Source organism: Physella acuta, unplaced genomic scaffold (genome assembly GCF_028476545.2).
Source record: "Physella acuta isolate Inbredline_101_S28 unplaced genomic scaffold, ASM2847654v3 ptg000851l, whole genome shotgun sequence".
NCBI lineage: Eukaryota > Metazoa > Mollusca > Gastropoda > Physidae > Physella > Physella acuta.
The window spans coordinates 446,896-471,927 of record NW_026732368.1 but is presented as its reverse complement, the minus strand read 5'-3'; the positions used below and the strand labels follow the sequence as shown (position 1 = coordinate 471,927).

The window sequence follows — 25,032 nt, the reverse complement described above, 5'->3', positions numbered from 1 at the left end:
CTCCCCACATTGAAGTGTGTTTTAAGTCAAGGATCCGATTGACTGTCTATGATTGACCGAATAATGAGATCTAGATCTAAGCTGTAAAGATCAGATTGACAGTGTCTATGATTGACCGAATAATGAGATCTAAGCTGTGCGATTCGACTGAGCGAATAGAAGTACGACGCTATTTATAGCCCAGCCACATGCTGCTCTAATCTATAATTAGCCACATCATAAAATCAATTCGCAGTTTTAATGCTATTTTTAAGTGCGGTGTTATCGTATAATAGGCTATTGATGTAAGCAACAGCAAGCTTGGTAATCCTTCAGGAATGTGTAGTTAATCATCGTATTTGTTTGCTTGTTGATGTTCGTGGAAGCTGACATAACAATGTTGCTATATCTGGGGCTAACTGGTGTGTTTGGCCGGCAGTTTTATCAGGAAAATCTGGATACCGCACCTGTTGGATATTGTTTCGTAAACTTATAGAGAAAATAGTTTTAAAGTTTCTTGTCAAAACGTAAGTTAAAACCGAGTGAGCCTTAACCAGTGTGTCACGTGATTTTTTAGCGCAATTTCCATACTGACAACTCGTCATTTCTGGTGATGGATGGATGTGTGTCCGCAGCTTTAAGTCGTATCTCCTCCTCAACGAAGCAATATCGAGGACTAGTTCCAAAAGCAAATATGTTAAGCAAGTTCCGAGGATGATTGTGGGCCAAAAAAACTCCCGGAATTCCTTCCTGGATTTCCCGGAAAAGCCAAAAAAACCTCGAATAAATGCAGTTTTTGGCCCATATCTCGGCAACCAGACCACTTAGCGACTTGAAACATTTACCAATCGATTCCTGCCATAATTTAGAACAATATTGCCGAAGAAAGTTTTCAAAAATATCCTTTCGTTCGGTCACAAAAAATTAATTAAGGAAATTGCGCTTAAATTGTCACTAGACTTTTTATTAACTTGTTTTGTCGTTCTATTAGTGTTTTAAATGTTGATGTATAAGGGCCTTATTATTTGCTACCTAAAAGTAAAAGGTGTATACTTGAAAAATAACTGAATTTGATTAGTTTACAAAACGTAGGAATAAACTCACGCCCTTACGTGGGAGTGGGGGAGAGGGGAGGGGGGTAAACAAACTAACCACAACAGGTGAACTGCTTAAAGCAGGTGAATCACCTGGAACACATGGGTGTTAAGGTAAAGTCTCCTTTTGAGACCTGCCGTTTACATGGGACCTTCAGGTTCATATATTTTTATTAATTGGTTTGTACCGAGAGGCTGTGGGGCCTGCACGATAACCAATCGATCATTATTGTTCTGGGTCTTCTTCTTCTTCGTTCTAATTGAACGGGATTTCCTCCAAAACAATTAAGTATTACGTTTCAACATGTTAAGCGTCATTTAGCCAGTTGACTGCATGATAAGCCTTCTCAGTATAACTGGATAATCTCGGGAGAAAGATAAAAGACCTAATGTTCGAACCTTTGTTAGGTTCGAACATTAGGTCTTTGAGAAGACGTTCATACACTGTGATGCTGCACTCGTCTAGCTTTAAATAGTCTTAAATTTATTGCATTGTCTCTCCTTCACACACACACACACACACACACACGCTCACACACACACGCACGATCTTTCATTATTCCTAGGTTAGACACATACTGCAAATTGGTACAAAGTATTAATTTAAAAAAAAAAACTGCCAATTAGGAAAAAGTTAGATCAAATATATAGCAAATAGGTAAAATATGTAGATCTATAAACTAAACAGATGTTTAAACGAATTCAGATGTGTGTGCGTTCTAATGCAGCGTTAACCGTTAAAGAAGGTCTACAAACTCGGAAGACTATCTAAGTTATCGTCACGCAAAAGAAAACATCAAAAGAAAGAAAAACCTGTACCTGTTTTATAACGTTAACAATTATTAGCTTTAATCATCGGTGTGGGTATTTTATTGCATTTGTTACGACTTAAAATCGTTATTTTTAATTCTTCTGTTAGTACACTAATGTAAACAAACTACTTGTACATGGACACACACAGACATACACACAAACTATTTGTACATGGACAGACACACACACACAGACACTACTTGTACCTGGACCCATTTGATAATCTCATCTAGTTTACCCAGTGTGAAATATTTTATCACAACATCTCCCCACCCCCCTTCCCTCCCCTTCTTCTACCCCCAACCCATCTCCAACGTCAGTGCATGAATATAAAATTATATTGTCTTTAAAAAAAATAAGTAAACAATTCCCGGCAATAAAGATATATTTTTATTACATCATATTATTTGTTTAAAGATTTGTTATTTCTTTTCCAGATTGAATGTAATTGAGGCACCGCACCCATAAATCAGAGATATCAACACAACTTCTTTCATCTAGTCTTTTCTCCATCGTGTGTGGGTTTTCGCCCCTTAGTGCTATCTGGAGGGAAAAAAGTGAACTTGTTTAAATTCAGGGGAAAGTAACTCCATCATGAGTTCCAAGACAACTCCGCCAACAAACCACGTCATCCTGTATGTGAGAGCCGGCTGGGACGGCACCGGATACGGCGCCTGCCCCTTCTGTCAACGGTTCTACATGGTCCTGGATCTGAAGGCCAAAGGTCAGGCCCTGACCTATGACATCATTTCCGTTAACACGGCCAGGCCGCCTCCAGAGTTCAGAAAGTTCGCGAATAGACTGCCGGTTTTGAAACATGGGGATGAGGTGAGACCTGTTTTTGAGGTTTTGACTGAGCAAGCCCACATTTAGTGAGACTGGGACTATTGTTTGTTTTAGCTGAGCAAGCCCACATTTAGTGAGACTGGGACTATTTTTGTTTGCTTTAACTAAGCAAGTCCGCATTTAGTGAGAATGTAGCTATATTTGTTTGTTTTAGCTGAGCAAGCCCACATTTAGTAAGACTGGGACAATTGTTTGTTTCTTTTGGCTGAGCAAGCCCACATTTAGTGAGACGAACTATTTTTGTTTGCTTTAACTAAGCAAGCCCACATTTAGTGAGACGAACTATTTTTGTTTGCTTTAACTTAGCAAGTCCACATTTAGTGAGACGAACTATTTTACTATTTTTGTTTGCTTTAACTTAGTAAGCCCACATTTAGTGAGACTCCTTCAACATTTTATTAGTGTAGTTTCCTTTAGCCTAGCCAGCCCACTCGTGCAATAGGCTAAAGTTGAAGTGGGTCATAAAACTTTCACTGGTTTCCTTTATAAAAGTATGACGTGTCTTCATCATAAAGTTTTCAAGTCGTTGTAAAAGGCAGTAAATTATCGATGTCTTTTTTTTTAAATTCTCCCGACGTTACCGCTGTTAAGAAATGGTTGTAGTGTTATAGCCCACTATAACTTTAAAGTATGCCACTATTTCTGTTCAAAGTAGTCATATAATAATTAAAAAAAAAACAACAGCAACCATGTTTAAGTCTAGCATTACCTTTCTGAACCTACATTGATGTTTATTCAATCAGTCATTTCGATCAAACACTTTTTTTTATAATACTTACCGTAATAGCTAGGATTTTTTCAGAAAGAAAAATACAGCATTACATTAGAGATAACACATGTTAAAATTTCAACTGATGTAATTTCTGTAAAGGGAATATCCAATGGGTACTATAAATAGTTAACCCTGATTGATGACAAAATTTGCCGCCATCTTGACGTGACGTGCTTAAGTTATATTCTCGTCAACACATTGTTAGTGTGATGTTTCACATATAAACATAGTTGAGTAATCTAAATAAAGTATTTAGTACAGTTGAATTTCGGCTGGTTACAGAGGCGTAGCGACCCTTCCCGATCAAAAACGTGGGGCGCCGTGATTTTCTTACAGTTTCTAATACTATTGACTTTTATTAGGGAGCTTGTAGAGAGTCAACAGTATTAGAAACTGTAAGAAAATCACGGCGCCCCACGTTTTTGATCGTTTATAGTAGAGTGATCGCTTGCATTATTGTGATGTATAACATTTATTTTCTACTTTTTAGTTCAATCAGAAAACGTGGGTTTTTAAAAACTTTTTTAATGATTATTATTTTCTACTTTTTAGTCTTTGTCTGTTTGTTTGCATTAAAATCTCGTAAAAGTTGTATAGCATTAAAGTCTCGTAAAAAGACAACTCGTAAAAAACACGTTGTGTGAATACGTTACTGACTAGAACACATAGATTTGAACCCGCGCCGAGTGGGATAGCAATCGTGTGCCCAACCACTCGACCATATCGTCTCCCCCATACTGGCCACCAGTTGTTACGTTCTGGTTGTTTGTACACAAACACTGCGTGAACACTAGTCAGTAAGCAAAAAGAGGGAGAGTCCCGAACCTTGTTTTCATCAAATTACAGTTACTGGGTTATGTCCCTTTTCCCCCACGTTTTTGTACAATTATATAGCGGCCTAAAATGATCAATAAAATGTTTCCATGGATCAATTTAGTAATAATAACAATTGAATATTCTATGGTCATCGGAAACAAAGCTTCCCTGAAAATTTCAGCGCGCTAGCTAACTGGGAAGTGCCCGAAATTTCGATCGCAAGATTTGATTGGAGAACCAACCAGACGCGAAAGCAAGTTAAAGAAAACGTGGGAAAAAATACCATTAGTTAGCTGGTGAAATAGCAGACGTCAAGCGCTAAACAAAACTCGTCGTTTGTCACTGTTGACCCATGTGCACCCTCGACAGACGTAACTAATTAGGCCTAGGCGTCGTGCGGATTTTAAACACAATGTCAAGTTGATTGTATTTTAATTACTATTCGTAACTAATGAGACAATGACAACACAAAATAATAACATTAGCCCGATTGTAGCAAATTGCCGTTACGAAATTGTTCTTCCGTCTACTTTTACATAGTTTAAAAACGGTTTTAATAAATCCAAGATATCATTGTGTTTATCAAATCTGCTTTACCTTTGTCTGAAGAAGAAATGAAAATGTTGATATATATATATATATATATATATATATATATATATATATATATATATATATATATATATATATATATATATATATATATATATATATATAGTCAGAAAATTTTTTTAGAAGCTTTCCTTTCACCAATAAATTGATAATACGTATACATCATTCGGTTTGGTACTTAAGTGCAAGTATATCGAAGGCAAATGTCTGAGTGAAACACGGCTTAAGTTGTAGTCTCGCTAACTTAAACAACGTCTTGCTTCTAAGTTCAGGACTTAGGTCCAGTTAGGTAGTTTTACAGTCACTAGTTTATACCCAATGAATTCAATATCGTGTTATTCGTATCTCTCTTCCCAAAAATTAGTACAGTCCCTATTTTTAAATTCAGTTTAGTATTCGATGAAAGATTTTAATACATCATATTTCTAAACATTCTGACGTCATATTTTTAAGCATTTTGACGTCATATTTTTAAACATTCTGACGTCATATTTTTTTAAACATTCTGACGTCATATATTTAAACATTCTGACGTCATATTTTTTAAACATTCTGACGTCATATTTTTTAACATTCTGACGTCATATTTTTTTAAACATTCTGACGTTATATATTTAAACATTCTGACGTCATATTTTTTAAACATTCTGACGTCATATTTTTTAACATTCTGACGTCATATTTTTAAACATTCTGACGTCATATTTTTTAAACATTCTGACGTCATATTTTTTAACATTCTGACGTCATATTTTTTAACATTCTGACGTCATATTTTTTAACATTCTGACGTCATATTTCTAAACATTCTGACGTCATATTTTAAAACATTCTGACGTCATATTTTAAAATCATTCTGACGTCATATTTCTAAACCTTCCCGCAGGTCATCATGGACACGGAGGAGATCCAGCAGTACCTGGACGCCACCTTCCCCACCCCCGACCTCCGCTACACCAACAAGGACGCGCACACCGCCTGTCTGGACGTCTTCTCCAAGTTCAGCTTCTTCATCAAAAACGTCTCGCACACCTCCGACCACCTGGTCAAGGAGCTCTCCTACCTGGACAGCTTCCTTGACCGCTCCAGCAACAGGTTCATCTGCGGGGACGAGCTGACCAACCTGGACTGTAACGTTCTTCCCAAGCTGCAGCACATTCGTGTGGCCTCCAAGGCTTTCAAAGACTTTGAAATCCCAGCGGGGATGACGTCGCTTTGGGGTTACCTTGGCAACGCGTACAAGAACGACACGTTCAAGAAGACGTGTCCGTCGGACCAGGAGATCGTGCACCACTGGAGCGAGAAGAAGGAGACGACGCCGCTGCCTGAGTCTAAGCAGAAGCTGTACATGGTTGAATCCACCCCCAGGTTTAGCTTAGAGGTTCCAGCGCATATCAATGGGCATTAATACTTTACATTTTTTTTAAAAACAAGAGCATTGGTATTATATTTAATTGATCATGAAATATGATTTTTGTGTAATGTATTTCTTATAAATATATAGGGCCTGAGTCTTAAAATTGTATCTTTTAGTGTGTGATGTTTACAGACTGCATATACTTTATAGTAGAGTGGCTTGCGTTGAACTGATGATTGTTATATATTTTACTCCATACAATCTGGTAGATTAATTTTTTAAAATATTTTTTTTAAAATAAATAAATTAGTAGCTTTAATTAATTAAGTTATTTGATAATTATTTTAATTATAAATATTTGCTGCAGGACAGTTTCCATAAAAAGAAAAAAAAAACGTTGAAAGTTTATAAAATAACATTTTTATTTTTATATTGAAATGTTTTTATGTTCAACATAAAATTACAACTTTGAAAAAAGAATTATCAAAATATATTTACTTATATACATAAATAATTGCAACTTTATTGTGCTTCCATTAGCTTAAGCAGATATTTTAAAAGAATTTCCTTAAATAAAATATAGGCCTATTTTTCATGTTGTTTTATGACTTTTATTATAAGATTGAATAATTCTTGCCAAAGAAAACTAGCATTTAAATTTTTTTTTAACTTGTAAATCTAAAATTGCTACTATTTATTTATATGCAAATGTGCTTTTAACAGTTTATAAATTAGATTAAATTAAAAACAAACACATAAAAAATTATGATCATGCAATTTTTAGTAGTTGTAACTTTGAATATGAATAAAAAGTGTTAACAAACAGTAAAAAAATTATTTAATCAGTTTGTACTTTGTTAAAATTCATTCATTTATTTAAATTAAATGACTGCAGATGCCATTTGTAATAGTTTTTGTATTAAATCTTAAAAGATGATTTCCAAATTAATGACCGTTTGTCATAATTACGATCCTTTGAAATTAAAATCTTTATGAATGATTAATCAAGCTGTTTGATTAGTTAAATGTAACTCCTTAAAATTGTGTACATTGAATTGCATTTAATAATTATTTAATATTTATGTATCAAATACTCTCTAAAAGGCAAGTTTGTATTTTTGACTGATATGATGTAGCAAGGGACATAACCACAACTCTCATAAAACCAAGTTTTAGAAAGCTTTCTATTTCCCTTCTTTTTATTTTTAAAATCAAAGTTTTATTTTTTTAACACTATATTTAGTGAGAAAAATTATAATTTTAATTTTTCTAAGATTTGTTAAACATTTATTAAACAAATATTTAACATGTGAATTATTTTGTATATCTAGGTGACGACATTCATTGAAATAAACCTTTGTTATTGTATTATCTTTGGAAAATATATTTTAATTCATCTTCTCTTAAGACAATAATAAAGAGGAAATAATGCTGTTAATAAAAATGTAACTTAAATTTTAAATTGTTTTAAATAAATAACATTTTCATATTAAATTACTATCTGATCCTATAAAATATATTGCATAATAATTGTTTTTTAAATGTCTAATGAAGTAAGAAGAAGCATAATGAACGTAAATTATGACTTAATACAAATTATTATTTCTATTTTCCTAAAAGCACTAACCAAAAACATATTTTGTAATATCTGAAATTTAAAATAATAACTAAGCGAAAGGTGATACAATCATACATTAATTTAATTTAGAACAGTTATTTCCAATATAACCTTTGTTTGCTTATTAAAACAAATAAAATAAATACTAAGTAGCCTACCTTTTTTAATTGAACTATTTTTTATGTTTCAGTTTTACTTTCAATTTGTAAGTTAAAGTTACACTAATAACGTTGGTAGTATATATATTTTTAAAAAAACTTCTTAAATTTATTTTTAAAAATTCAGTGAATTTAATACTAATTAATGTTTTAACTTTTAATATTGGGGAGTAAGAGTAATAAACATTTTAATGCCAAAAACGTGATTATATCTTTATAGATAATATTCCTGTTTCTTGTCTCTACTTGCATGCATTAAATACAATTCTACTGTTTACTGCTGTATTTGAGAAGTTTTTCTGTTTCTATAGCATTAAACATGTGAGAATGAAGTAAATATATAGTTTTTTGTTCATGTTGGTTGTGTGGACTATAGACGGGACTTTGTGTCTGTGATAAGTAACGTGGTATTCTTGGCTGGATGTAGATTAGGTCAGATTATATCTGCATGCAGCTTCATAAATGAAGAGTAAAAAAAAAATGACTTTGAAAATATTACACAAAATGTGATATTTAGAAAGGAGTTGTAATTCAATCTGGCGCCCAGTGCCATCCATTGATTTTGTTCCCCCTGCCTATTGAAATTTAGTTATTCACGTTGGCGAAAAAGCGCCCACCTCTCCCATTAGGAAATGTTTGGGCACGTTTCACCACTCACTATTATTTAATTTTTTTAAAAATTTCGGCGTTAAAATTGGACGGCGTGGCCTAAGCGGTAGAGCGCTAGGCTGCTAACCCGAAAGTTTCTAATCCGGGTACCTAACTCTTGTTAGGGTAAGTTAAGAAACATGAACTACTTCAAGAGGATTCTTTACTTATTTCGGCGTTAAACAGTTAAAGGTGTCTGTAGCCACAAGTAGCATTTCATGTTCTTGCAATGAAGCAATGCAACTCATCATCATCATCATTCCTTTGTGACCCCTGGGGAGCAAAGGGCTGCAACCACACATCTCCATCGGACTCGGTTTTGGGCTGCTCCATTTATCTGTGCTCATAATGAGCTTTTAATTTTTTTCTACTCCGTTTGACGCCCCCCCCCCCCTCCCATCCTTCTGGTCGTCATTCGGGGCTGCCGCCCCACATGCCCTCCTCTAGATACGCCTCTGCGTAAATTAGACATCATGTTAGTCATAGTTCTTATTATAGTGGGCAGGTGGACCACTAACACAAGTAAGATTATCGTCCAATAGGATGGTGAACAAATCTCAAAGTTTGTAACGTAGCTTTTGCAACCTTGGCTTGACTTAAGTCTTCTTTACACTTGTGGAGCATAGGGCCTCAGTCATAAACTTCCATTTTGTCCGGTCCCCGGAGTTCCATTAGTAGTCTGCCAAGACATCCCTGCGGCTTGTCTTGGTACATTAGCCAGGCGAATTTAGATATGTGAATATGCGAAAATTGACATACTGGCTTTAAAAATAAAAATAGGCAGGCCTACTTTTGAGACAAGGGAACTCGAGTATTAGTTACACCTTCACGAAAAGCTAACTTAAAGCAGCAAGCATTTGTATCAACATATTATCACAAGCAATGGGATGTGTTCACAATTGTATACTCATCAAACTAAGGTTGGGGCATTATGTAGGTTCTACCGTCATACATCTGCACATCACTAAACAAATAAAGTAAGTCATCTTAACAATACGTAAGGATAGATAACAATTTATTTTCAAGGCTTACGTAACAGTTCACTCCCTTGTCAGGACAGGTACGCCCCATCAAGTCCACTACACCACCCACTGTCTTGGGCTAATCAAGCGATATTGAAAGTAATATATTATCAGATTTCCCAGTATTTTAGAATACAAAGTGTGTGGGATCTATCTTACGTGTCGGTCAGGTGTTAGAAGTCGTAGGTGGGGTTTATCTTTTCGTTGAACGGTTCTCAAACGGACGGACCCAATAGCGCATCGCATAACAAACTCATGTGTCTATTTACCCTCTGATATAGTATTTTGTTATGACGGATATGCACACTAATGGGGACAGTAAAGTAAGTAAAGTTTCCTTTTCAAACCTGACGGTCTATGGGGCAAGTGAAGTAGAGTTCAATTGTTTCTGTGACCTCGGCATATGAAGAGATAGTGTGGTCAGCACTATGCCCAGCCGCCTTTACTTTCCCTAACGTGAGTTAGGTACCCATCAGAGTTGGGTGGTCTACTGTCTTGAACCCAGATTCGAACTCGAGACTTACGGGTTAGCAGTCCAGCTCTCTAGGGCTAGACCACTCCGTCCCCAATGGGGACAGAACACACACTATTTACCCTCTGATATAGTATTTTGTTACAGCGGATAAACATGCTAATGAGGACGGTATATACTACTATATACACTATTACTCACAATAACAACAATAATACAACTCAGATTTAGTTTGTGTAATAGAAAAGTGCTATATGTCGGAGCAGTACGCTTCAAAAAATACTATTGGAATCGTTAATTAAAAAAAAATCTTGTTATTTTTTATGAAGGCAGTCTCATCGTGGTTGCCGTTTATGTTATAATTATTAAAAAAAACAGTATTCAATTTTTCTATTTTGAAGTAGCAATGTCTAGAATTTTAATCAACGTGATTCGCTTTCAGGGACATAAATAACAAATACTGTTTTTGCAAGCTAGCCTGATTCATCCAGAAACCTGGCTAGTTCATTTTAGTTGCTATTAAGTTTCTGAAAATTTTAGCGGTTCCATTGTCAAGATTGACCTTGATCAAACTTTTTAGCGGTTCCATTGTTAAGATTCAAGATTGACCTTAATCAAACTTTATTTCAATTTACAAAAAAAAAGGGTTTAAGCATGCAAAAAGAACGGTTTAAGTTCGGTTTAAAAAAATTACTTTAGAAAATACAGAAGTGTAATGTCTCTCTTTCTTAGCCCCCCCCCCTCTCCTTCCTCCATGTCACACATTTCACATACGTCCAACGAGGGTCACTAAGCAAGACGTGACTACCTTAATTAACCTACGGCCTACGTGATAAACTGTATATGCGGAATCTAATAAACCTATCAATTTGAGATGAAAAGCCTGAGAACCCTTGTAAAAGATAATTTAAGATTGTGTTATAAAATAAGTATATAATCAACATTAAAATTTACTGATCAGTCTGAGCATAATTTCCATACAGGTTGGATAACTTATCAATATTTTATTCATTTGTAAATGTTTTTGTATTATTATAGGTTAATTATTATAGGCCTATCACCAATGATACTTCTCAGACGGATACATGTCTAGTAATTAGAAGTTTTTTTGGTTCTCTTAAATCGGAAGAAAAGACATCCTTAAAAAAAAACAACTGATTCCTGTAAATTTGTCAACCCGATGAAGACCAAGACAGTTTCTTTCAAGACTACGGCATCTAACCAAACCAAGCAGTAAAGGGTACTGGCTGTGGTGTGGTTTAGTGGTAGAGCACGCTAACTATCTCAAACTTCATATGGCAGAGTAGGCTACGTGAGTCGCTGCACTGTTAAAACTACTGCTACACAACTCAAAAGCTCAGGGTTCAAACCTCTACGTTATATGCAGCTAGTATCGTAACACTTATGGCGAACCTAACAGCGGAAGCTGGGATTTAATTGAGAAAGAAAAGACAGTAACGGTCGTAAAAAAGAATAGGTTGTAGTGTATACAAATCAGTTGTCAGCGAAGCATTACAAACAGGAAAAATCATGGACATAAATTGGAGGAATCGCCCAAACCCAAGAACGATAGAGAGATGTGATTGTGTCCCTATGCTACGCAAGGCTACGCGGGAATGTTGATGATGTGCGACATAGTAAAATGCCAATATCAGCATACTAACACGTTTAGAAAATAGGATATGATGGACTATGCAAAAAAATAAATAAACCGGGAGTGATCTCCCCAAAACTTTCTCGAATATTCTTATATAACTTAAAATATAGACATGATTTTTTAATTACTTAAACTTTTAAAAATAGAATAGAATCTCATAGAAAAAAGAATTGCGCACCAAGCGAACGCCAAAACAAAATGTGCATAATAGTGCGCAGTATTATTAGTACTTTATAAATTTACATGCGTTTTTTGAGAAATAGGAAATAGCGTAAATTAGTACTTCCGGTCAACGGAAATGACTCAAAATTTGACAGAAGCTAGAGAATTAGATCTTTTACTTACATGTGAAATTTCATTTATCTATCCTAAATAGTACTCAAGTTATAGGCTTTTGAAAAATTCAAAGTAGAAAAAGTACGACTTCCGGTTATCGGAAATCGCTCAAAAGTTGATACGGATCTACGATTTTGAGAAAATACTTATATATGAAATTCCATCAACCTAGCTGTAACGGTACTCAAGTTATCGTGTTTACACACAAACAGACAGACACACACACACACACACACAGACAGACAGACACACAGACATGCTGACAAGATTACAAAATTATGTTTTTCCGTATCAGTGAGGTGTAAAACGTCGAGATTTGTAAAAATCTCGATTTTTTTTTGCACGATTACAAGACTTTCTCTATAGGGCCTACTTCGTATATACGAGAAAGTAAAAAAGATAAGATCGAAATCTTCTCGAGCATTTTCAACAAAGACTCGACGACAGAGAAGTGACTTCTTTGACGTTATGAAAGGGCGTTAAAAAATAGAAAGTAAAAGTGAACAGGAGTTCAGACAATGGACAAATAAAAGCAGACTGAGGAGTTTGCTAGGCTAGTGGCTAGGATAAGGACAAGACACTTAAGTCACGTCTCATCTAAGATAAGACTCTTACTATAGACCGTAGTGCTATCTTTGAATGTTATTTAAACATTTTTAAAAATATTTTTGCAATACAGCTCTTATAAATATATTTTGTAAAATAAAATAAACGTTTGAATATTTTTCTATTTTGTATAGAGACTCAAACATGTCATCCAAAATCGAAAAGCTGTGCCACTTTGTGGAGAAGATGAAAGCATTCCCATGTTCGTTTAATTTGGGATCTGCTAATCTTGACGTGGGGGGTCAAGTATTCAACACCAATGGACTCCGCGAGCCAAAGCTGCAGAAAGGTATTTGGTCAAGACTGAAATCTTACCTGGAAGAAGACGTGGATCAGTTAGACCCAGATCTTGTTGATCCTACATGGAAAGATAACCTGAGGGCTCGAGTCTACGCTGAACTTGGAGACTTTGAAAGGGCTAAGGAAGTTAGCTCGAAAGTTCTAGAAAGCTGCCCAGAAAATTTGGTGGGTACGGCAAATACTGCGTTTCTGCTCGCATATGAGTTAAATTTTAGCATGGCTGAAAATGTTCTAGAAAAATTGGAAGGAATAAAAAAGAGTGAGAATTTCGATCAGTTGAAGCTCGAGGCTATTGTAGAGCAAGCTTACACGCACTATAAAATTTTAAATCCTCATAACATACCCGACGTTCAAAACGCAATTAAAATTCTTGAGTATTGCGTGAAGGGGATCAACAGTGACGGAAAGACGACAGAAAAACTTGAACTCATGTTGGCATCCTTGTACAAACGTAACGGCAACCGCGATTTTAACGAAAATAACGAGGAATTTATCACCAAAGCTGTCAATCTGCTTAGCTCTATCAAAGATTCCACCACAAGTGACTCCGTTAAGGCGATTTGTTACGTCAAACTGGCAAGATTGAACAGAAACATGGACGAATCCGTTATGGACATGTGCCAACAAGCAGTAGAGCTAAAGCCAAACAGTACCCGAGTTCTAACTACTGCCGGTCCGATTTTAGTTTCAGTCCGTGATTTTTATAGAGCGGAAAATTTACTAAGGGAAATAATCAGAAACACAAACGACCCACTGAATTATGCTTTTCTGGGTGGTGTTTACTTTTCCCAGGCTAAAAAACACAAGTTTGATTTCCCCCGGTGTAAGAATGACACTTGGAGATCAGCATTTAACATAAAGAATAATCTTGTGAGACAATTGTTAACAATCATAAGTAATCTACCTTCTTACGGCGATAGGAACACCTATATGAGGAAAGCTGTTGATTGTTTTAGAGTGTACACAAGCAGTGATGCCTGTAATGCCAGCCATTGTTGTAAAATAGCTTTTAAACTGTTTTTAGCTCGCGAGTATGACGATGCCTTCAAAGTTTGTCAGAAAATTGTAAGTGGGGATAAATCTAAGGTGTCAGCTTGCCACGTTGATGCTTATTATGTCATGGCGCTCTGCTATGCCTTAAAATGTATACATTCTTCAGATGTAGAAAGCCTTGAAGAAGTGGAAAAGAAATGTTTAGAAATGGTGGTATTAAGTCTTCGCTATGCGGCTGTTTTAATGGTGGAAGAGGCTGAAAGGTATACAGTAGATTATTATCTGTTGTGGAGAGGGCTTCGTGAAAGGCCTAGGGGTTTTATATTATACCACGTAATGGATTTTAGACTTAACAACTTCCACAGGCTACAAAAGTTGGTAATTCTATTTAGTTCCGTTTTACCTGATCTGGAAAGAATTATCCAGAAGACAGAAGAAGATTGGAATGACGTGACACAGATAGAACAAGAACTAGAACAACTGAAAAACACCAACCTAAATTTAGCTTTGCTGTATCTGTCGTTAATCAACTTGAGACCAGAGACCAGACAGCGTATCTCATGGAGGAACAGTCATGTAGTACGGGCAATCAAACTTGAGGCAGCCAAAGACATCTTCACACAGGGGAAACTGGGAGTCTGCCATGATGGAATATGGCAGGAAATCTTTCATGAGGAATTTCAAATCGACCCAAAGTCTAAAACTACCCCAGTGGCTTTACTAGACCGGTTAATTAAAGGAACAAGTTGTGATGTTTTTATTGTCGAAAACATCAAGACAACAAACCACAGAGGAAATGACGTCATAATGTCACAAGTTTTGAAAGACCTTATCACAAATATTTGTGGCCTAACTGTGATGACGTCAGCAGACGTTTTAGACGCAGACGAGATAAGACAGGTCATATCTAGGTCAAACGTTCTGATTGTTTTACAGAAACAGAAACGAAAACAGAGCAACAGGAACGAAACGACCTTGAACCCAACCCCCACCAGATCAGATGGGAACGACTCAGGTGTGTTGAGACAGTCTCTGGAAATATTTGCTGCCTCGTCCAAAGAAGGAACCACGCCCAGACACGCCATCATCGCTGTGGTAGAAGACGAGAACCACGAAGACGAGCTTAGAATTCCCAAAGAACTTTCTGGACACTCTCAGCTGACTTTTACATTGGAGGAGGTGAAAGTTTTGGAAGAGATGAGCAGCTCTAGAGAAGATGGTCAAGTGGATGTTTTTATGAAACTTTTTAAAACAATCGTTAGACAATGTTAGGTGAAAGGTCATGTGGATGGTTTTAAGTTGTTGGTTTGAAACTTTGAAACTTAGAAAAATCAATTATGTAAATAGACATCTTATTTCTGAGTAGTGGCTTATCTTTCGATTACTTATTAAATTTTACACAGTTACATTCTTAAAGCTACACTTTAGGCCTTTAGTCTATCCCTAAACTTAATGTGACTAAAATTCACTGAATCTAAATTGTACTATAAAATGTTTTGTTATGATCGCTTTAGTATCGTCACTGCTCTTCTATTCGCTGGCCTTTGCTTTTCTTTTACCACGCTGTCCCCATTTTTTTCCCACGAAGGCCGTTAAAATTAAACCAGTCCAATAAGGTTTCATTTGTTCCTCCTTTTCAGAATGTTAAGCTGAGTTAGGTGTCACTAATTAAAATAGTTTAATCAGGTGCAACTTTTTGCGGTGCTTCTTTTCCACGAACTGTTAATGATGTCACACTCATAGTCGTAAGGGGGAGGGGGTCCTGGTGTGAAACACTCTTTGCAATTTAAAGAAGTAATGATAGAAACTGAATTTCGGACGTTATTTTGCGTTTTAAAAAATCGTTTTAATAAATTGTAATAGAATTTGATTAAAATACCCAGCGTTGACCGAGATCAGTTAATATTTTTGAAAGAAGAAAAAAAAAATCGATGTTTAAAAAAAATTCAAATGCAGTTTTGTGGAAGGGTGCGGTTGTAGGCTGAGGTGTGACGTCATTTTAATATGGGGGGGGGGGGGGGTCTGGGTTTTTATGACGATGTGTGACTAAGAGGTAAGGGAGGTAAAACTCGTTTAGAAATAAAGGTGACGCCATATGGATGACCCCTAAGCCCGCTAATCGGGTTACTCGTGTCTCAAAATGTGCTCGACCCAAAGCAAATTTTAGCTCGCTCCACAACTCGTGTCTCTTGGGCACTTGTATGTCGAGGTACCACTATTGGCAGAGGCGTAGCGGTGGGGGGGGGGCAGGGGGGGACATATGTCCCCGGGCGCCGAACATAGGGGGCGCAAAAATGGGTTGTAAAAACAAATTAAAATGTCATTTTAGCTGCATTTTTGCAGTTGGGGGGGGGGGGGGGTTGCAATCGAAAAGATGAAGGGGGGGGGGGGTGCAAATTAAAAATTTGCTCACGACTGGGGGCGCCAAATTGAAAGTTTGTCCCCGGGCGCCGGGAAGGGTCTCTACGCCTCAGACTATTGGGCCCTAACGCATTTTTAAAACTGCACGACTAGCTAGGATACGCAAATATTGTATGACAACACAGATTAATAAATTAAAACGGCAAGTAGATTATAAAAGAAACAACTAGAATATTTAACAAGTAACCCCTACAAGTAGGTTGTTGTACGTATTTTTAAACTCCAGCAACTGCAAATAAAATTATACCAGAAAACAAATCTAGGTTTTTTCCATCACCACATTGATACCAATTTTGTGGCTCTAATTTCATTTGGAGCTAAGATACGGCCTTTTAAAATTTTTAGTAGAGATCTACAAGTTTTCAAAAGTTAAAAATCACTAACAGTACTAACAGTAAGAGCTTTTTTAAATAGGCCGATATAGAAAATGAAACCTAAAATTATTTATAGTATAGCTTAGGACTTTGGACTAGATCTAGGGATCTAGAATCTAGATTAGGACTATAAGTATAATGGGCATTAATGGGAAATGCAATATTTGAATATACACAGACAGAGAGTCTATGTTTAACAGATTCTAACCGATAGTTAAAAAAAAAAACAAAAAAAAAACAAGTAGAATCTAGATCTACAAGTTGTATACAAAGTCTGGTTTTAACTTCAACAATGCGTGTTGCTGGACTTATCTTAAATAAATAAAGTAAGTACTAAGTAAGTAGGCTTATTTCATAATCGTTACAATACGGATGTAGATCTAAATCTAGTCCTAATTTCTAGGTCTACATTTCAAGTTCCGTAGCCTATTCTGCCACTGGATTGTAGATCTAGATATAATACTAGCTAGGGCCTAGCTTAGGTCTACTTGGTTGTCATTCATCGTTTTATAACTTTGGGAAATAAAAAACAACGTTGAGATAAGTAGGTCAATGTACTATGAATGTAGATCGATGTGTTGCCATGGCATATGTTTATTTCGTATTTCAAGTTGCGAAATTGGAATATAAATTATTAACATAGATCTAGATATATCGATTGTTAAACAAAACAAAATGATAGCAAATGGAACATGAAAAAGATCTAGATTCTAATCTATTTTATTATATTAGTTAAAGACAGTCATAGTGCTACATAAAATTCTATTAATTCCGATTTTCATAAACGTACACCGAATACGATTCCCTAACAGAACAAAATCCCCAGACGGGCCTCAACCAAATGGTGGGTGTGTCTCTTTACGTTAGAAAAAAAAATAAACCCAAAACAATTTTAAAAAAAACCCAGACAGGCCACATTATCAGGTCTAGCGTGTAGGCTAGTTAAACACAATATATACCCTATAAAATGACATCAAGTTTAAGCATAAACATGTATATTTAGATTTTTATTGTATATAAATAATCCAATAATTATTAATCCAATTGCTATTGTATATATTAATTAATAATTAATATATACAATAGCAATTGGATTAATAATTATTGGATTATTTATATAATATATTAATAATTAATAATTATATAGATTATAGTAATTTATATATAATATTCTATATCAATGATTAATTAGTATATTAGCATTTGGACAAAGAGAGATACTTTTCATACAAAAACCTGCCCAGAGATCTTGAATGATTTTTCAAATTTTGTTTTACCACTGTCTCTCATGAATTCAAAATTAACATGATATTATTAATTTCCAATACAACCACATTTTCAAAATCTACTGAGGTTCAGCTATAACCTATAGTGCAATTACTTTTCATTTTCTTTCATTTTTGCCTTAAAGAATTAATTTGAAATCAAGAGATGCTTGGAAGAAACTCTGTATATACTCTAAATGAACTTTATTTTAATATATAAACACTTGCCTGCACACAAAAACTATACAAAATGAGTTTAAAAAAAACCCTTGTGGTTGTTATTTTATAAAGAAATTGTAATTTATTTTTACAGATACATTTTTAATGAATTTTTTAAGAATCAGACCTTCATCGGCCAAGTTGTTCGGCCAAGTTGTTTTTTCCTGTATGTAGATTTTAAAAAATAAAACATACCACCAAACAGAAACAAGCCTGCACAATTATTAATGCAAATTTTCATGAAATAACCACTACTGTTTCATAATTTATCATTAGAATTTTACAAAAATTTGCAAACATATTTTATAAAATTTTCATTTTTGTTTCCCACTAGCTTTATTTTTTACAGAGCTTATATAAGACTGTACATTTTGAATAGAAAAAAATATTTCTCCTCTCCTATTAAGGCTAGAAATATAAAAATGAGTACCAATATGGTACTCATTCAAACTATCCATTATAAATTAAGTACTATTATTTCTGTGTGTAATCTTAAATAGTTAATACTTTTTTGTTTCAACTTAAGCCCTTTCTTTTTCTTTTCTTTTTTAAAAAATGTAATTAAAAATGAATAGATGAATAAATTTATATATAATATGCTTTATTTTTTGTTTTATTTGATATATATATATATATATATATATATATATATATATATATATATATATATATATATATATATATATATATATATATATATATATATATATATATATATATATATATGTTAGGGGTTCGTCGAGAAATAGAAATCTTATATCCCATTTCTGACACCAAATGTTAGGGCGGGGATAAACCGAAGAGGTGATCTTATTCACTCATCCGTGCTCCTTTGCGTGGTGACAAAGGGGTCTAATAAGACCTGAGCAAAACTAATTAAAATCTATACAACACCAATATTAAACTAAAAATAAAACATAGTAAACACACATAATATGCATTTATTTATCTTTGTTTGACGTCACAAAGGTTTATATGTTAAAAGCAAAGACACAATACAAATAAGACCTGGCCAGTCTTTCATATTCAAGAAAACATCACTTGAATTTCTAATACAAGTCAAAAAGACAAATATAACAATCAAACTTACATTTCAATGCAGAATTAGTCACCGTGGTAATTGACATTAATTCATAGAAAACACATATATAAGTGTGAATAGCAAATCTACATTTACACAACTCAGAATTCACACATGTAAATGCCATTTCCTCTAGTCCTAACTTAAATACTTGCACTGTCTAAGTAATTTCAGAATCACAAGTGTAAACGTTGTTCTTCCTAGTCCTAATGTCACTTGTACTGCTAGGTAACCTCAAAATCAAAACGTAAATGTCATCGTCTCTAGTTCTAACTTTATTACTTGCACTGCTATGTAATCTCAGAATCACACGGGTAAATGTTATCATCACTAGTTCTGATTCCACTAAGCAAACACGGTTTGAGTCCTTCTATGAATACTCATCCGTACTCACAACAATCTAGCTCGACACTCAAACGGCAGGAAGTTTCCAGCCACTGAAATAAACATTGAGCCACTGGTACAAACATTGGGCCACAAAGATAATGGCCACTGGAACGAAGAACATATCTACACGGCAGACGTTTGGCCACTGGTACAACATTGGCCACATGTATAAACATAGGTCACATATGTAAATATCTGGAACGAAGCACATATGTACAGCAACAAAACATCGGCTGGGACAATAATCCAGCCTTAGTGGCCAGCCCTAAAGGCTGCCACCATCCGAGGCCTAGACCATCGTGTCTAGCCTCAGCTATGTGTGTAGGAGAGAGAGACCTCAACATAGTCGCCCTTCCTCATATATAGGTTAGTCTCACCCCCTTATCATCTCCCTAGAGCTATAGAACCCGAGTTGGGCCCCGTCCCATCTCTCGACGTTCGAGATAACACCGGTCACTATGCACCCATGCGTTGCACATCCGATAACTGACCGCTATAGATCTTCACTTTGTCTCAGGGCTAACGATCGTGTCATACACCGCTCGAGCTAACGCACGACCACGCGGTACTCCCGCCGCGTTTCACACCTGACAACTGACCACAACAGAGATCCTGAGTAATGATTCTACCGGGGCGTCCAGCGGCATGCCCGAACTCAACTTTAGATATAAATCACCGCGGGTGTCTTCCCAGCATTACGTGCCACCCATGCACCTGCATAGAGCTCGTAGCCCTTAAACGACCAGAGTGAGCCGATAACATTTAATTAAATTTTAGATTCCCCGGCCTGCTCATCCCCAATATCTTAGATTAACCCCTTGGGTTTTTGTAACTAGTCCTAGTCACCCACTCCTTTAATAAGCACCCAAGTTACCATTTTACTTAAAAATAAACAATATAGTACCAGCCAACATGCTTACTTAAGAATCAACAATTTGGTACCAGCCAACATATATATATATATATATATATATATATATATATATATATATATATATATATATATATATATATATATATATATATATATTTAAAGCAGTGGTGGGTGGCTTTAATATTACAATAAACAAATGTATAGTATATGCATACTTGAAACTATATTTGATTCTAGGAATATGAAATTTATAAACAAATAGTTTTCCTAACAACAATTATTTACCAAGCTCAGTTAGCATTTCTCCTATGTGGAGACCCCTTAATATGATTTAAAAAAATATTATATTTATCTTTTTTTTCCTCAGTTCACATCTAGAGGGAGTAAGCTGTTAAAAAAATGAAGCTATATTCTTAGAAAAAAAAATAGAAAAGTTTAGACATAACATGAAAAAACAACAACTCACAATACATAGCGTTTTTTAACGCAAGTGGTTTACCTTTAAAAAAAACAGATTAAAAAAACAAATTTACTGTGATAAAAGAAACCAATGAAGAAATAAGAGTGGGAAATTAATATATAGTTAGGTTCAACTGTTAAAAATAAATAAAAAAAAACAAGTTCTAAAGAATTTAATATTTTGTTGTTCATTCTGCTCTTAAAGTTTGGCCAGGAAAGATGGCAGTTGTTAAAAAATTACTGGAGTTTATTGAAAAAACAAATGAGTTCCCTTGCTCTTTCAACTTAGAGACTGCAGATCTTGGTAGCAGATTTAATAACTCTTGTGAGTTGCAAAAGCCAAATACAGGTGAGGGCCTGTGGTCTTACTTCAAACGCCACTTGGAAGAAAATACTGACCAATTAGACCCAGAGCTTGTTGATCCTACATGGAAAGATAACCTGAGGGTTCGAGTCTACGCCGAACTTGGAGACTTTGACAAGGCTGAGGAACTTAACAAGGAAATTTTAGAAAGAAGTCCAGAAAATTTGGTGGCTCTTACTAATTTTGCATATTTGTTGGCTAGTATGTTTCAGTTTGATGAAGCTGAAAATGTAGTAGCAAAACTAGAGGAAATCAAACAGAGTAAAGACTTTAATCAATTTAAACTAGAAGCAATATGCGAACAAGGATACACTTACACTAAAATAGCTGTAACAACTGACAAAACCAATAAACAAAATGCCATTAAAATTTTGGAATACTGTGTGAATGAATTAAAAACTAATGAAGAAAATTATAAAAGCTTCAATGGGACTGAAAAACTAGAACTTATGTTAGCAATCTTGTATAGGCGTAGTAGTTTTCCAATGCGTGATGAAACTGATTATGAATTTACTATCAAAGCAGTTAAGCTTTTCAGTTCAATTTTGGAATCAACTTTGAGCAATTCAGTAAAGTCAATTTGCTTTGTAGAGCTTGCAAGAATAAATAAAAATGAACATGGGGAAAAGTTTTATGTATCAGATTACTCAGTCACAGACTTGTGTCAGCTTGCTGTGGAATTGAAACCACACAGTTTGCATATTCTAGAAACACTGGGCCCAATTCTTGTATCTGTTGAAGATCTTTCTAAAGCAGAAAGTTTATTACAGGAAATAATAAAGAAAACTAATGAGTCTTTAGCACACAGCTACTTAGGTGGTGTTTATTTTTCTCAGGCTAAAAGGTTTAAGTCTAACTTCCCTAAAGCTCATCATACCATTAACAGAAGAAACACCAGGAATGATGTAGTGAAACTCTTGTTATCAAGTATCTTAAAAATGCCTGCTTACAGTGCTAAAAACACCTATCTAAGAGAAGCTATTAAGAATTACACAATTTTCCTTAAAAGTGATTATGTCTTTGCAGGCAGTCATTGTATAATAGCTTTTAAGATGTTTCAGGCAAAAGAGTATGATGAGGCATGGAATATTTGTCAGAAAATTATTCATGTGGGAACGATTCTATCAGCTTGTCATATTGATGCTTATTATATTATGGCACTCTGCTGTGCTATCAGGTTTGCTAACTCTTCTGTAATGGATAACTACAAAGAAATAGAAAATAAGTGTTTAGAAATGGCTGTTTTAAGTATCCGCTGTGCAGCTGTTTTATTGTTCGATGAAGAGGAAGCATATACTGAGGATCAACAGCTTTTATGGCAAGGGTTTCTTGTAGAGCCTGAAAATATGCTATATTATATAATGGACCCTAAAATAAATTGCTTTGATAGATTACAGAAACTCATGTGTATGTTTAAGTGTGCATTACCTGACCTGGAAAGAATTATCCAGAAGACAGATGAAGATTGGAATGACGTGACACAAATAGAACAAGAACTAGAACAACTGAAAAACACCAACCTAAATTTAGCTTTGCTGTATCTGTCGTTGATCAACTTGAGACCAGAGACCAGACAGCGTATCTCATGGAGAAACAGTCATGTAGTACAGGCAATCAAACTTGAGGCAGCCAAAGACATCTTCACACAGGGGAAACAGGCAGATATCCATACAAGATTGTGGCAGGAAATCTTTAAAGAAGAATTTCAAATCGATCCACATTCTAAAAAATACCCTGCCGCTCATCTTGATCGGTTGATTCAGGGAACAGCATGCGACATATTTATAGTTGAAAACATAAAACCAACAGACAATGTTGAAAATGACAATAGTTTTTCTGAAATTTTAGAAGAGGTTTTAAATAGCAACTGCGATCTATTAGTACTCAAATCAACAGATTTTAGTAACCCCTTCCAGATAAATTATTACATATCTAGATCAACTGTTTTGATTTTCATACAGAAAAAGATGAAAAACAAAGATGCAAGCATGGAAATGAAATTCAACACAGCTCACACTAGTACTAATAAGGATGCTAATTTTTTAAATGAGTCTCTGGAAATATTTGCTGCCTCAGTTAAAAAAAGGTCTAAGCCCAGGCATGCCATCATCGCTGTGGTAGAAGAGGAGAATCACGAAGACGAGCTTAGAATTCCCAAAGAACTTTCTGGACACTCTCAGCTGACTTTTACATTGGAAGAAATGAAAGCTTTGGAGGAGATAAAAGTATTAGAAGACATGAAATATCCCGAAGAGATACAAGTTTATAAGGAGTTGAAAGTTTTGGAAGAGATGGAAAATCCCAGAGAAAAAAGACATGTTGATGTTTTTATGAAACTTTTCAAGTGTATAATTAGACAGTAACTAGAAATATCATACATATATTCTTTTGAAATGTTTAACTAATGACAGAAGTGTTAGTCATGTGCAGTCCAACTAAGAATGTTTAATGTCTTCCTTAATTAAATCATTAAACTTCAGTTCCTTATTTGAATACATAAACTACAGAGACTTTAAATTACTATTGGTTATAATTGTTAATAATAATGTGCAGTTTTAAAATAACTTACAAATATACTTTTATTTATTATATGCATTAGATTATTTTTTATTATGTCCATTGCATGTTTAAGTATATCATACTTGTTTATGCTATGTAATTTTAGAAATAGATCTACTGTTTTTAGTCACAGATATGTAATTTTAAAATTAAGTAAAGTATACTATTTACTAATTTGATATTTTTGTTCCGTGTTGCAATAGAACTCTATTAATTTTCTAAGGATTTTTTAAATAATTTAAGATTTTTGTAGGAACCTACGGCCTAGAAACTAAGAAATAAAAAACACTTTTATGTGTGTGTGTATGTATGTATATATATATATATATATATATATATATATATATATATATATATATATATATATATATATATATATATATATATATATATATATATATATATATATACAAAGTAGTGGAAGTAGAAACAAGGAACTCAATTAAGCTGTTTTGTTAAGAAAAAAAATGAGTAGGTAGATAAGAAATTACCTATATTATCTTCTTCTTCTTCGTTCTTAATTATTAGTGTTGAAGGGGACCGAGATTTATCTGCCAGTGGGTTTGAACTCGAGACTTTGTTCGAATTTATCAACCATGAGCTTTTTGCCGACTCGACCACGCCTCCAACACAATTAAGCGTTACGTGTCAACTGGTTATGCGCCATTGAGGCCATTGACTCCGATTTCAGCCTGCTTTTCTTTTTGAATTTGCTTCCATAGCCTTTGTCCAAACAAGAACAAACTACAAGGCAGCGGTTGTTTAATTTTGGAGTTGTCCCTCCTAGAAGAGTGGCTGTACCCAGCTAACGAGCCTCATCTGCCCGAGGGTTCGACCTATATTAAACTACTGTTAATTTATCTGAGGTTGTAATTTTGTAGCATTGGTAAAAAAATAACTAATCAACATAATTTATGATTACTTAACTTT

The 25,032-nt window shown here is 34.8% G+C and overlaps 3 protein-coding genes across 11 annotated transcripts; all 3 read left to right on the top strand.

The window, feature by feature from the left end:
- The first annotated feature begins 297 nt into the window (after positions 1-297).
- LOC131952086 (chloride intracellular channel protein 1) lies at positions 298-7,708 on the top strand. The gene is made up of 3 exons (XM_059314591.1): positions 298-506; positions 2,324-2,714; positions 5,819-7,708. Exons 2-3 carry the CDS (start codon positions 2,481-2,483, stop codon positions 6,338-6,340), a joined length of 756 nt encoding a protein of 251 aa, XP_059170574.1. The 5' UTR covers positions 298-506; positions 2,324-2,480; the 3' UTR covers positions 6,341-7,708.
- Positions 7,709-9,999: 2,291 nt separating this feature from the next.
- On the top strand, positions 10,000-24,411 carry LOC131952084 (uncharacterized). 9 transcript variants are annotated; one of them, XM_059314589.1, is made up of 2 exons: positions 10,000-10,058; positions 21,088-24,411. In XM_059314589.1, the coding sequence occupies exon 2, from the start codon at positions 21,399-21,401 to the stop codon at positions 23,904-23,906; it is 2,508 nt and encodes an 835-aa protein (XP_059170572.1). In that variant the 5' UTR covers positions 10,000-10,058; positions 21,088-21,398; the 3' UTR covers positions 23,907-24,411. The 9 variants fall into 9 exon arrangements, with proteins under 9 accessions (XP_059170572.1, XP_059170569.1, XP_059170567.1 ...); XM_059314586.1 differs by lacking the exon at positions 10,000-10,058 and adding an exon at positions 13,142-13,271; XM_059314584.1 differs by lacking the exon at positions 10,000-10,058 and adding an exon at positions 17,009-17,220.
- Positions 11,163-16,089, top strand: LOC131952085 (uncharacterized). Its single transcript, XM_059314590.1, has 2 exons — positions 11,163-11,190; positions 12,941-16,089. Exon 2 carries the CDS (start codon positions 12,951-12,953, stop codon positions 15,369-15,371), a length of 2,421 nt encoding a protein of 806 aa, XP_059170573.1. The 5' UTR covers positions 11,163-11,190; positions 12,941-12,950; the 3' UTR covers positions 15,372-16,089.
- Positions 24,412-25,032: the final 621 nt, after the last annotated feature.

Excerpts from the sequence above, each read along its gene's own strand:
- LOC131952084 (XM_059314589.1), top strand. The coding sequence starts at position 21,399 with ATGGCAGTTGTTAAAAAATTACTGGAGTTTATTGAAAAAACAAATGAG.
- LOC131952085 (XM_059314590.1), top strand. The coding sequence starts at position 12,951 with ATGTCATCCAAAATCGAAAAGCTGTGCCACTTTGTGGAGAAGATGAAA.
- LOC131952086 (XM_059314591.1), top strand. The coding sequence starts at position 2,481 with ATGAGTTCCAAGACAACTCCGCCAACAAACCACGTCATCCTGTATGTG. Across the intron at positions 2,715-5,818 it reads TTTTGAAACATGGGGATGAG|GTCATCATGGACACGGAGGA; the intron begins GTGAGACCTGTT and ends ACCTTCCCGCAG.